General features: G+C 33.8%; 2 protein-coding genes across 3 annotated transcripts; both read right to left on the bottom strand.

Moving 5' to 3' along the window:
* Nucleotides 1–1398: 1398 nt before the first annotated feature.
* On the bottom strand, nucleotides 1399–6718 carry LOC112090575 (probable sugar phosphate/phosphate translocator At3g14410). Of its 2 annotated transcripts, none has more exons than XM_024162173.1 (8): nucleotides 6385–6718; nucleotides 4387–4494; nucleotides 4264–4298; nucleotides 3629–3741; nucleotides 2975–3236; nucleotides 2596–2861; nucleotides 1876–2039; nucleotides 1399–1681 (listed from the first exon to the last, which is right to left on the bottom strand). In XM_024162173.1, exons 1-7 carry the CDS (start codon nucleotides 6484–6486, stop codon nucleotides 1915–1917), a joined length of 1011 nt encoding a protein of 336 aa, XP_024017941.1. In that variant the 5' UTR covers nucleotides 6487–6718; the 3' UTR covers nucleotides 1399–1681; nucleotides 1876–1914. The 2 variants fall into 2 exon arrangements, with proteins under 2 accessions (XP_024017941.1, XP_024017942.1); XM_024162174.1 differs by lacking the exon at nucleotides 1399–1681 and adding an exon at nucleotides 1709–1803.
* Nucleotides 6719–8754: 2036 nt separating this feature from the next.
* On the bottom strand, nucleotides 8755–12800 carry LOC21394601 (O-methyltransferase MdmC). Its single transcript, XM_024162180.1, has 10 exons — nucleotides 12724–12800; nucleotides 11756–12073; nucleotides 11556–11609; nucleotides 11308–11391; nucleotides 10581–10706; nucleotides 10257–10324; nucleotides 9995–10064; nucleotides 9261–9326; nucleotides 9089–9166; nucleotides 8755–8973 (listed from the first exon to the last, which is right to left on the bottom strand). The coding sequence occupies exons 2-10, from the start codon at nucleotides 12032–12034 to the stop codon at nucleotides 8932–8934; spliced, it is 867 nt and encodes a 288-aa protein (XP_024017948.1). The 5' UTR covers nucleotides 12035–12073; nucleotides 12724–12800; the 3' UTR covers nucleotides 8755–8931.
* Between the last annotated feature and the right edge of the window lie 860 nt (nucleotides 12801–13660).

Consider the following 13660-nt stretch of genomic DNA (forward strand, 5'->3'; position numbering starts at 1 on the left):
TTGTGATATGTGGAGATAAGAATTAAAAAGGGTGAGTTCAATTTTGAATGGGAGATAGCCTACAAGATATTTGCTTGCAACCCAAGGAAGATTCAGATTTGAATTCAAAGGCATATTCAGATTTGATTTCTAGTGGCATAATCTGATTGCTATTCATGAGGATAAGAGATACAGTAATAACTTGGAGTATTTGAAAGTTTTGGATAGCAGATTGAGATAAGGAGTAAGTTTAAAGAAAACGTGTTTAAGTGAAAGTTTGATATATATATATATATATATATATATATATATATATTTGTGCATGGAGGTGTTTTGACGTGCATTGATGTGGAGCTAGCCAAGAGAAGCTGTTCAGATTTGATTTCCTAAAGTGGTTTGGATTTGAAGTCCAAAAAGGTGAATCCGATTATTTGAAATTCAAATCTAAAGAAGACTATGCAGAGTGCTTTGTGTAGATCATATTGGAGAAGATTTTGAAAAAAAAGTATAAGAGAATCGGTGCTTTAGTTTTTAAACTAGATTCTCGTGATCTGCTGAAAATATTATTAAAAGCTTTGGTTTCAGCTAGAGAAATGTATGGGTTTAATAGAATATTTTCATAAAAGAATATGTGAGTTTTGGTGAGCCTAGTGCGCTATTGAGATCGTCCTTCAGGAGAGGGATTTGTTGCTTTCGGGAGGAAGTTCTGCCGGTTGAAGGGAGTTCACCAGGTGAATAGAAGTCGTGTGGTGCACGCTAAACAATCACTGTGGAAATTTATCACAGCATCGTCATAGTTTAGGAGGGAGTCATTAAGTGAATAAGTCTGTCAGTGTTGTAATTCTTAAAGTATAGTGAAACTGTTTATTGTCTGGGCGTGACCCCGCAGAGTAGGTGTGCGCACCGAACTGCGATATCATATCGTGTGCATTTATTTTACTTTCTACATTACAGTCTTTCCTTAGTAATTAATCTGAATAGTAAGAAACCCGGATCTTAATTAATCAAGATGTATTCCAGACAGTGTTTCAACATCATCTAAAACATCAGACGTAACATCAGATCTAACAAGCATTTTAGAAATTAAAAAGTAAACAAGTGATTTGAATCCCAAACAGATATGTTAAATATTCAAGAGCATTTTTGAGAATTTTTTTCCTATAAATTACTGGTACTTATCTAAATGCTTATTGGAATTTATGTACTTTCTTTTTTGTTCCCATATTCCTTTACATTATACTTTGCCGCATATGTAAAAAAAATAAAAAAAATAAAAAAAAACTCGATTAACCATCTTCCAAACTTTTAACATGAACAGTTATTTTTTATTTATTTTTGAAAAAAAAAAGGATAAAAATGTTGTTCTCACTTGCCCTGCACAGATAATTTGCTGAGACAAATGAAAGTCTTATTTTTGCATATACTAGTTCTACGTTCAAATAATAATGTAAAGCCAACATATACTCAGCAACATGTACTCCTGAGCATTGCTACCGACAATTATCAAAATTTTTTTAATTAACAAAGATAGTACATTACTAACACTGTGATCCGAGAGCTTAATTTACAGAGAAATCATTGATATTGACTTCTGAAAATTCAGTTTTTTATGCAATGATAAATAGAGGAACTCTCCTATCTCTACAGTTCGACCCGTCTCTGTACTTTGCGCCATTGCAAGAATGCCTCATCGTAGGAGCAGCTACAACAATCAATAAAAGGACATGAAGAGTCTTAAACATCGATGCTTCATAAAAGCCAAAATCCAAATTGCAGGGTGTTAAACAAAATCGCGGGGTTGAAGAAGTTTCGGAGGTACTCAGACTGAAACGAAAGGGAAAATAATCAATGCGATCTAAAACATTGTACTTTCTAAACAATGTGTCTGAGACATACCTTGGAAATAAGTAAGAAGATTCCGATATTAATGTATTTCTACTTGTTGGAACCTGAGGTTGTGACCATTGGTACAGACTCGGGATTTTCCGAGTCATCAGAGCTGTGTTTAGAAGCTTCCTTTTTTAGCTTGTGATTATTATATGCTGCTACGCCTGCTATGGCTGCAACCGGGAGAGAGAGAGAAAAATAATAATAAATTAGTTGATGAAAATCAAGTTGCATGATTCTACTATTGTTTGATCAACACTTCCCCATTCCAGAGCTCAAACCAGAAATTATCAAGCGAGGACAGTAAGTTGCATGATTCTCATGTTTTTGGAGTACTGTCAGCCAAGTTTGATAATCCAAATAAATGAATTAAGATTTTCTTCAGACACTTCTTTAAATTGGTATTATACAATTTCCATGTCTATGAACTTTGCCATATAGGCAAATAAGACAGAATCCTGGATTTTAGCCTAGACTCGTAAACTTTCCCCAAAAAGAAAGGGCAGGGATGTGTACGTGTTTGTGTGCATCAAAAGTGCTAATATATGCATTATCAATTAAAATAGCTCTTGTCACTAAAATACCATTTCACAGGCCTTTTTTAAGCTTTAATGATGCTTCTAGTACTACTACGTTTTTTCTTTTATTCTTTTTCTCCATTGAGATTATGTTTATTGTAAAATAAACTTTTACATAAATACAGAAAAGCAGGAGTTGTCAATTGCTTACCAATGGCATAGCCGAAGAGATTTATCAGCGTCAGCTTGGTATCAGCAAACAAAAGGGCAGACAATAAGACAACAACCCAATCCTTGACAACTCCAGCTACTCGAATGGTCAAAGCGCTTGTATGCGTAATCACAAGGAAAACTGATAAGTTAAGTGCAAAAGTACACATGGAATTGAGTGCTAGGATCACGGGCGGAAAATTCCATGAGCCATCGGCTATCTTTGGCTTCTCAAGAAAAATCCATGGAATGAATAGGCAAATTGCACTGCATAAGAGAACAATTTAGTTGATAGACACATTCATTCATTCATGGATAGAAAGAAAGAAAATAATTCCAAGGTAGGAGTGCGTACAAGCAGAAGATCATATGACGTATACCTGCAAGGACTAACATAGTACATGACAGATATGGGGTTTAGCTTGAGTCCCTTTCTTTTGACAAAAATCTCCATGAAAATAAGTCTTAGAGCTTCTCCAACCACTCCTCCCATCTGGTAAACTACTCCTATCCAGTTGATATTTATCTCACCATAAGAAGCCACTAGAACACCGAAACTTATCACCGACATGATCAATAGCATTCTGCAGCTCATTACCTCAAGCCCAGCTGCTACTCCAAGAACGAAAACGGCTACAGGCACTGCAGAGATATGTCATGCAAGATATCAAATATAGAAACTCATAAACATAACAAATAGTAATAAACAATATCCAGAACCTATTTACCAAGCTATAATCCGAACATTCCAACCCACACACACAAATAATATAAGTAAATAAATAAATAATAAATCTGGTAGTGCTGCCAGTTAACAAACAGATAGACATTGACCAATGAGGGCAAACCCCAAACCAGACATCAGTAGCGTTCTGAACTGTGAATTCCTTGAGATTCAGATTTAAAGGTGGAGGAAACGTAAAAACCAAAAAATTAAATAATTTCAATCTGTTGAGACTTGAGACGAGATAACTTCTACAAGATATAGGTATTTAGCCACAGTGGGACCAGAATATCGGAATAACAAGACTTACTGATTGCCTTCAACATTTGCGCAAATGCAACGGAAATATATAGGTAGGCAGTATTTCCCAGCCAAAGAGTCATAGCAAACATCGCACCAATTGGCACAACTGATGTTGCATATCTGAATAATAGAACTTTCGTCAGATGCAGGATATTGTTAAATACGAAAGATATAAGAAAAAAGCAAAAAATTGATACGGTAATTTCTTCCAAGAGAAACAAACCTACTGAAACACAAATCAATGTTAAAGAATTAATTCCCGACAACCAGCAAGATTATCCAAATAACTTTAGTAGCTTTAGCACTTCATACTAATATTAAATTTCATTTCCTTAGCACCATCAATCAAAACAACCAAAAACACACCACTAGTTTCCATTTGGTTCTTTCTCAATTTAACGAACAGAGACCCTGTAGTGACACTGACGCATTGAAGTTAACCAACTAAAGCAATTCAAACCCAATATAACTTTATTAGTTCAGTTAAGAAGAATGGATAACTTTGAGACTCTTCAGCAATATGAACATTTGAATTTATCCATGGGAACGATTGTTATGATCTTAATAAAAGGGTTTGACACATGGATGACAAATGGAAACAAAAATATAAGATACAAGAAAGGTAGTCAGCTCTTTACTTACATTTCTGGAGTCATTCCTTCCTCAACCTTCATAATCTGTGAGATATGTAGCCAACAAAGATTAATAGTTGCACAAAAAAGAATAACTAAAAGATAGCATATCATGAATTGCTCAGATGAATACCTTAAAAACTTTTGTGAGAAGAAAACACAAGACCGAGGAGAAGACCATGTGAAGAAGTGTCAACCCAAGAGGATAAGGGAAGTTTATTTCCTTTGAAGATAAAACCCACTGCATTTCACAATTATTTGAAATTAAAAAACAATAGGAAGTTGCGAACTATAAGTCTATATCAGCTCTGTAATCGCCCTTTCACAATATGGAGGACATCAAATTCAGTGGGAAAGGCCATAATAACAAGGATTATGATAATACGAAACATGAACTGTAAGAGTAACATGGTTTTTGGTTTCTGTATAAGGTGGCTTTGGTTCTGTTTCATGTTTCATGGTTTTTGTTTAATTTCAGGGGACTCTTTGCCCCCTTTTGTACACTTTTTCCTAGCTAATTAATAATAGCTTCTCATTTCTTATTAAATAAAATAAATTAAATTAAATTAAACAAAAGGACAGATATAGGCCTTCAATCACATAGAACTGTTCTTACACACCTTTAGTTTCAGGATAATTCTAAAAGCTTTTATTGGAAAATGGTGCCTTCTAGCAATTAAGATTTAGGCCTCGTTCGTTTCGCTTATTTGAGTTTAGAATTTGAGTTTTACTACAGTAAAAAGCTCTCACAAATAGTCACATCTAACTTTTTTGTTACAGTAAAAAGCTCTCACATAAAATTACATCTCAATTCAAATTTTAAACTCGAATTAACGAAACGAACGAGGCCTTAAGGTGGAAATAAGACGAACAATATAGAAGATTTCTCTTCATTCTCACAAACATAAGAAAGGGACACCTTTTACCAAGATGTGATAAAATTGCTGACTGCACAACGATGCAACACAATGTCTATGGACATATACCAAGCAGCAGCCAACTAGCCAATGGGCTAAAACACAAGCTCATCAGTTAAAGTTACGTATGGACTTCAGAAATTGCTGTGGCACAACTTTAAAAGACATTTCATGCCCATCATACGCATAATCATGACTCAGTAACAATTTACACTCCTTTTTGCTATTATTTCGCTTGCATCAGTCTGACAGAATTAAGGTTGACATATCTGTGTAACAATCCTTAATATAATTCAAAGTCAAGAAAAGGGATCGATATCTGATAGTTAGGCTTTTTTTTCTCACATTGCCTTCAACCGCATTAGACATTTTACTATAAAATGTACAAAAAAGGGTACTGTTCACAGCAAATTAACTAAGGAAGCTGTAGAGAACATAAAAGTTGGTTGGAAAGGGGAAAAAAGTGTATACATTCAGGAAAACCCCCAAGAACCCCAAAGTAGAGAAAGACTAAACACTCTGCTTTCCAACACCAAAAACCCGACCCCGTAGTAGAAAAAGGCTTATGTGATCTGAAATCACTTGATGTATCAGTATCTGATCTGTTAAGCCCAGATTCTATTTCTCAGTCCACTTATTCTTCTGTGCTATATACTTAAATCTCTTATTGTTCCCTTACTTTAGCAAAATTATTCAAGCTTCATTTGAACAGAATGACAGAATTTAGATCATTCACACGCTTCAGAAAATATATTCTCCTGCAATTTTAAATACTTTTTGAAAGAAGTGAAATTGTTTTCATTAAAAAACGCAATCATTCATAAACCATACAAACACCAACTTAATAGAAATGATATGACTTGTGAACTTGATATCTTTTCAGAAATGCAACATCGTTTAAAGAACAAAAACATACCCATTCCTAAAAATTACTTCTTGCAAACATATATATACATACACACGCATATATATACATACAAACACATACATAACTCCTTTTTTTCCCAAACATACGCAATAGAACACTCCCCAGGTCAAAATGGAATCCATTCACTCTTTAATTCCAACCATTTCCTACGAAATTCATCCCCATTTTCTCGGGACCCAAACGGATACGAAGCCCTAACCGTTCGAAAACACAAGCGTGTGAGATCAAAACCGCGGCAATTCTAGATCTAATATAAATACATACATATATATACAAAGGCAAATACCTTGTTGAAGAAGATTTGACCGCTGGAGAGAGCGATGTAGAGGAGGATATAAGCGTAGGTCAGGATTTCCTCCTTGAAAAAGCTCCGCCGGCGATCCGCCATTAGAGGGGAATTCAAAGGAATTGCAGAAGATGAGAGGCTTGGAAGGAAGATGATATTGTAATGGAATCTCTACTGCGAAAAGCGTATATATGTACGTACAGACAGTGTCAGTGTATGAGTAATCCGTATATCCGTATAATACTACGGAGTACGGAAAAATATCGATGAGAGAACTGGAAGAGGAGTTCAGTCGTACGTGGGGGAGACTGGAAGACTGATACAAGATTTTCTTTTTTATTCGTAGCTGTTTGTCAAATTTTTTGAATTTTCCCTGTTTATTTTATATTTCTGACAAATATTAATTTTTGTAACAATAAGAGCTTTTAATTATTTACCAAATATGTTTAAAAATTCTTATAAAATTAAAAAAAAAAAACTATTTTCTATGCATTATCTAAACACAAATTAAAAAAACTTTAATTATTGCTTAAAAATAAAAATACAAACTATTCCAAACGAATCTTTATAATAGTGAAGCAGAAGTTTTTAATGCCTCGTTCATTTCACTTATTTGAGTTTTTAATTTTAAGTTTTTACAGTAAAAAACTTTCAGAAAATGTCACATCAATTTTTTCTACTACAGTGAAAAGCTCTCAGAAAATATCACATCTCAGCTCAAATTAAAAACTCGAATTCGCGAAGTCAACGAGGCTTAAATATTAAAGAATAAAACAGGTTGTAAGTTTGTGAGTCAGAAATGTGAATACCTAGCAGAAAAAAGAAAACATATTAATCAAAATTTCCCACAGTAAACCATGTCCAAATATATTGGATGTCAATGGTGTCTACTTTTGCTTTGGAAATTAAATGGATGATACCACCTACAAATTAGTAATTAAGTTCGTGGATAAGGACACTTAGGTATCGTTTATTTTACAGATTCAAGTTTTCAGTTTTAGATTTCTACAGTAAAAAGCTTTCATAAAATGTCACATTTAATTTTTTCTACTACAGTGAAAAATTCTCACAAAATGTCACATCTCAACTAAGTTTTCAGTTTTAGATTTCTACAGTAAAAAGCTTTCATAAAATGTCACATCTAATTTTTTCTACTACAGTGAAAAATTCTCACAAAATGTCACATCTCAACTCGAATTGAAAATTCGAATCCGCGAAGTGAACGAGACCTTATTTTTCACCTCGCGCTCAAGAAATCAAATTTATATATATATATATATATATTTTTTTTTAATAAAGGTGTGTGAAATGGAGAAGAATGAGAATACATTTCTATTTTATTTGGTATTACATTTTTTTAAGGATATTTGGTATTACTTATTAGAGATAAAATTGAGGAAACCTCTCATCCAATCTATTTACTTTTCTTGTATCTCCTACCAAACAATTATGAGTCCCGAAACAAATTGTTATATAATAGATTTTTGTAACCACGGTTAATTTTATTCCAATTATTTTTATTCTAATTCATTTTGTTTAGTGAACAATACAATAGGAATTTTTTGTTTTTCTAAAACTTAATTCCAAAATTAAGTGTTTACCAAACTAATTTTGAAATTCACTCATACCTGAACTTAATTCTTTTTTATCATGGAACTAATCTTTCATTCTTTTAGAGGAGGTTTGTTTATTATATTCATCCATGATTCTGAATTATGATTCACGATTTTTTATAGTGTTTTTTTTTTTTTACAAAAAATACACATAAAATGAGAATAGTTTTAAATTATGATTTTAAATACACAAACGAAACATTCACTTAATGTGCAATGAGTGAGTTTGCGGTTATAACCAAACAACTAGTTCTAGAGCTTGTTTGGTAGGAGAAGAGAGTGAAAAGAGAGAGAGAAGTGAGCTGAGGGGATCAGTAAAGATTTTGGTGCCTATAATTATTTGGTAAAATACATGAGGAGGGAATGAATTAGGCGAAAATATTTTGGTGCCTATAATTAGGGACCTTCTCCGGGAATTAAGATCTGCTGTCACATTTTCCTATTTTGATGACTGTCTCACCAATTAAAATTTGACACCTTGTAATTTGTTTAAGTATTTTTAGTATTTTTATTTATGTGGTCAGATTTTTTTTAAAATTTAGATAACATAGTAAATAATTAGTAGAGAAACAACTAACGAGACAGGAGATCTAGACTCCCTTCTCCGGTAGGCTAACTTATTGGTAGAGTCAGTGTCGTCAAAATCATATTAGATTGACAAAGTAAACATAACAAATAATTTTTGTTATAGATATAACGGCTGAAAATAATAAACTGTTCGTAGTTCATTTTTTTTAAACCTATCAAAAATCTCCTCCCTTATAATTATTTAGTATCCCAATTTTAACCCCTCCAAATTTGGAGATTAGATAGTGAATCCTTGCAAAACAAAATAATAGGAAAATCATCTCCTTCCTTTCCTCTCTACTGTCTGACATTATTGGTGCAAAATTGGTTGCTTTAGCAGCTTAATTATCATCTTCAATTACAAGAGTTATCTCTTTCTGCAGATCGTTATGCCATCTCCAATAGGAACCTGAGAAATTCAGGGTAAGGAATAACTTGGGAAGAGTTCACAACAGATTTTTAAAAATAGAGAAAATTCCATTTTTTTTATTAAAAAAAAAAAAAAAAAAAAAAAAAAACCTTACCATACTAATGCTTACACGCTGGTCCTCCATTATGCTTTTATTGAAACTCCTAATGCTGGCAGTTTTGGCATCATTTACCTGCTCAAATATAAGCAAAAGTTAAAAAGAAGAAAAGCATAACCTTGCTTAATTTAATTAGAAAATATTCAGAGTTCATAGTTATTTTAGTTACCATTGGATCAGCAACTTTTCCATTCCAAAGAACATTATCCACCACAATGACACCCCCAACTCTCACCTGTATCAACAAACCAATAGCTACATCCTCAAAAGAAAAGAAAAGAAAAGAAAAAAAAGCTAATAAGAAAATTAAATGGAAAAGCTAACCAGGCAATGATAAGAAAGTCAAAATTAAAAAAAGAATCCCCCCCCCCAAAAAAAAAAATTATATATATATAAAGAAGAAATAACGGAAATTAAGTATAAGTAACCAAGCAATCTTTAACTAACAAGGTTAATAACAAAACCTCCCTTGTATTTATCAAAATGCTATGTTCCACCCAATATTTCCAAGAATACTATACATATCCCTTACATTCCTAAAACCATGAGGTTTAGTGTAGAATATCCGCTATGTTATAAACAGAGAATATTTCTAGCACTCCTAAAAACACAAGTAGACACAAATTTTGGTGAAACACAAGGAAGGTTTTTCGTATTATCCCCCCTTAATATGACGCAATACTAGAATATAAATCAAGGATGAAGAGATGGACAAAAAGGGGAAAAAGATAAGAGTAAGAGAGAACTTTCAGGTACATAGTGTTGTCAATGGCAAGACTTGTTAGAGTGAGAGTATAGTAAGAGATTGGCTATCCAAAATAACAAAGGAATGCTATTTTGATCCATATAATATGCATGCAGATCTATTTTGATCCCAGCATGAAGCTTTAGTTTTGTTCTTACCAGTTGTAATAGCAGCTCAAAATACTCCTGATACATCCTTTTCTCTGCGTCAACAAACGCAAAATCATAGCTGCGGAAAGGCGAAAATTTGTCAAAACTGTTAGTCCGCAGCGCTGATTCCTTACTTATTCCAGAAAATTCATGAATACTGACAGAAACCAAAAGAGATGGTAATACACGGATAAACATTCTCACAGAAACAAACGGGGCAAAGACGCATTGGAGAAAATATCATATGCTTAGAACTGCTCATTATAATTACCTGCATGCTTCACCATTTGAAATCAGTGATTTAAGGGAATCAACTGCAAGTCCATGTTTCACATGCACCTATAACCATATAGTCATTTTGAAGACAATAACGTATTTAGTTGGAGAGAGAGCACCACAAACATTTAATCATATCATAGAAAATTATAATCATATAGGGCATGTTTACTTATAATGAATGGGAATGGAAAAATGAGGTGTTACCCTTTCCCACATATTTTTGGTGGGACGGAAACCTACATGATGTAGGAAATAAGAAATGGGAAAGCTAATCCTTTGCATTGAATAATAGCGCGTGAAGGAGAATGGATAATACCTTGTGGGAGACATTGGCTCGAGCATAATACTTTTCCGCTACCTCAAGAGATTTGGCATCTCTTTCACAGGCAACTAAGAGACCCGACTCAGGTAAGGCCAATGCAACAGCCAATGATGAATAACCCTAATAAAGGAAATATATATCAATTAGAAATAAGTTAAGCTACCTACCATATTTACCGATAAACCATCTTTCACACAAAAAAGAGAAAAATAAATGTGGCTAATATGCAAAGATGTAAAATGTGATGAAAATGCATCGCTCCGAGCAGCCCACTCTTGGCTAATATTATTGCCTTTTCTGAAAAAATAACTCATGGCTAATTTCCCCAAAGACCTTAATTAAAACTCCTTTCACGTGCTCGCAACAATGTTCAAAGAATGCCGACATGAAACCGTCCGCTCCAGGGGATCTATCTATATTGCAGCTCAAATTGCTCGTCTTACACTCTCACTTCTTCAATTTCAAAAGGTCTCTCCAACTCAACGGTCCCTTGAATTTCAACTACTTCTTTGAATTCTTGGACATCATTTGTCTCATAACAATAACTAGTAGAATGAATATCAATCTGAATAAAACTAAGTCGGTAATGAATCATAGGAAATTTTAGTCTATTATTCAAATCATCATTTCGCAACGCAAGTCCTAAGCACTTCTATAGTGTTTGGCATGCTTTAAATTTCTAGGAAAGCAAAGGAAAGTTGATCAAGTGTAAAAAACATACTGTGTAAACACCAACTTCGATGCACCGTTCTGCACCAAGAATTTGCACAAGCATTGCAAGCAGTTGTGCCTGATCCGGAGACACCTAATGAATAAAAATCTAACTTTGTGTATTGATGAATAGTTATTGGTAATTAATTTCTTTGTTTGGGAATCAACAGCTGTTGAAAAATATTCAAAAGTATGAATAAATATGCAAATTAATATTAAAAGGCGAGGAAGTAAAAAGCACAAATTTGTGACACACACCTGCATCTGACTACCGCGCATAGAAGCAGTCTCCTCCCTAAGTTGCCTTAGAATCTGAAAAGCAGCCTCTGTTTAACAATCACACAACAAGAAGGAAAAACATAGGAGAACCAAAAAAAAAAAAAAAAGAAGGTAACCACATAAAGAAACTTTTGGATAATTTCACTACAGAACATGGGAGTGTGTAGTTAGTCAACTACCTCAGGCTCTCGAACGTTGGCAAGGATGTAATCGTAAAGGCGCGGAGTAATGCTAATAACCTGTTTGTTGCTGTACTTTCCATCGTCAGCAACAGCAAATGAATTGGTGGAGCAACTCCTTATTATCTGGCTTGGCTTGATCTTTGGAAAGCCAGAAACAGGTGTAATTGCAGACAATGAATGTAGTTTTAGGAGTGATTTATTGGGTCTATGTAGAGAAACTACATTTTGAAAAGATAAGATAGACAGGCGTTGGAGCCCCACGGTGCAGCTCCCCATTCAGAGATCACACAGCTAAGTTGACAAAACAAACCACAACTGCACGGGGGGAAAATAAAAAGTTTTACTACATAAAAGATGTATGCATTTATAACCCGTGACGGAGTCACATTGTCTTGAGAGGGCACGTAAATGCCCCGTGACGGAGTCACATTGTCGTTGTTTTATAAAAAAGATTATAACTATGCCTTCACTCAACAGTCAATATGTCGTTGTGTCCTATTTTTTGAGGAAAAAAATACACACACACACACATATATATATATAAATATGCTCCACTCACTAATTGAAATGCATAACCATGTCCCCATTGAATAAAATACTACTTTATTTTTTGCATTGTGCTCACACTGAAAAACATTTCTGCTCCGCCACAATATATAACTGCAAAAAACACATTTCCTCTGGACAAACTTCGTTATAGCCATTTCTGTACATTCAATATACTCTAAAAACAGAAGAAAACATAATGTTGAAAGAGTAGTGCAATGAGAAATTGAAAGATTTATCGAAATTGTTCTATAAAATTCCAGAAAAGGTACGGCATGGGATACATTCTGGGAAAAATGAAGCTTTCCATGGGAGAGAAGCAAACAATGGCCTATTTCGAGAAACTAATGATTCCATTACGAGAGAACGTAAACGAAGCAGCAAAATCTAAAGTTTTTCATTTGGGACTTTCACCGTACATGTGGTGGGCACACATCAACGGAAGAGAAATGAAAGAGCCAACAATATCCAAAAGCTAAAAGCACGCAAATGGGCATATTATCCTATAATTGAAGTAGAAAACAAAGAAAGAGAATTTTAGGCCCGTTCACTTTATTTATTCGAGTTTAGAATTTGAGTTGAGATGTAATTTTATGTGAGAGTTTTTTACTGTAATAAAAAAGTTAAATGTGATTATTTGTGAGAGTTTTTTACTGTAAAAAAATTCAAATTTTAAATTTAAATCAACGAAGTGAACATGACATTAATTCAGGAAGTTCTTGGGTTTGTCCTGTTACCAACTTACATGATAATACGATGCTGAAGTGAGGAGCTGAGCTATTGCCAAACCATGACAGCAATAATATATATATATATATATATATACACACACACACACGCATATATAATAGTGGCTTTTTAACATTTGCGTCCTGAGCTTATCCCACATTTGCAATCTGGCCTCTAAATTTTTATTTTTGACAATTTACACTCTGAAAATTAGGGGTAACAATTCGTGTTGACGGGTCGTGTTCGTATCGTGTTGACCCTCTCAGTTGACACGAATAGGCCTGACACAACACGACCCGTTTATTAATCGTGTTGAAATACAAAACCCAAACATGACCTGTATATTGGCGGGTTGACACGACACGACACGACTAACCCGTTTATTAAACATGTCATAAACGTGTCGTGTCAACCCATTGATTACCTGTCAACCCGTTTATTAAATGGGTGATAAATTGGTCGTGTTAACCTATTTTTGAACATATTTCTGAACCCGTTTATAAAATGAGTGATAAATTTGTCATATTAACCTATTTTTGAACATGTTTATAAAATGAGTGATAAAACATGTTTCTCAACTTGTTTAACATGTTGTAGAGACATTACATAATATAAATTTAAAATTAA

This window comes from Morus notabilis, unplaced genomic scaffold (assembly GCF_000414095.1).
Source record: "Morus notabilis unplaced genomic scaffold, ASM41409v2 Scaffold466, whole genome shotgun sequence".
NCBI classification, from domain to species: domain Eukaryota; kingdom Viridiplantae; phylum Streptophyta; class Magnoliopsida; order Rosales; family Moraceae; genus Morus; species Morus notabilis.

What these genes read in the sequence shown, in the direction of transcription:
- LOC112090575 (XM_024162173.1), bottom strand. Translation starts at nt 6,486, where the DNA reads ATGGCGGATCGCCGGCGGAGCTTTTTCAAGGAGGAAATCCTGACCTAC. An exon ending in GCAAATGTTGAAGGCAATCA is followed by an intron (nt 3,237 to 3,628) that starts GTAAGTCTTGTT and finishes ATATCTCTGCAG; the next exon opens with TGCCTGTAGCCGTTTTCGTT. An exon ending in TCTCTTCGGCTATGCCATTG is followed by an intron (nt 2,040 to 2,595) that starts GTAAGCAATTGA and finishes TCCCGGTTGCAG; the next exon opens with CCATAGCAGGCGTAGCAGCA.
- LOC21394601 (XM_024162180.1), bottom strand. Translation starts at nt 12,034, where the DNA reads ATGGGGAGCTGCACCGTGGGGCTCCAACGCCTGTCTATCTTATCTTTT. An exon ending in CCAACGTTCGAGAGCCTGAG is followed by an intron (nt 11,610 to 11,755) that starts GTAGTTGACTAA and finishes GCTGCTTTTCAG; the next exon opens with ATTCTAAGGCAACTTAGGGA. An exon ending in AGCGTGTAAGCATTAGTATG is followed by an intron (nt 8,974 to 9,088) that starts GTAAGGTTTTTT and finishes TGAATTTCTCAG; the next exon opens with GTTCCTATTGGAGATGGCAT.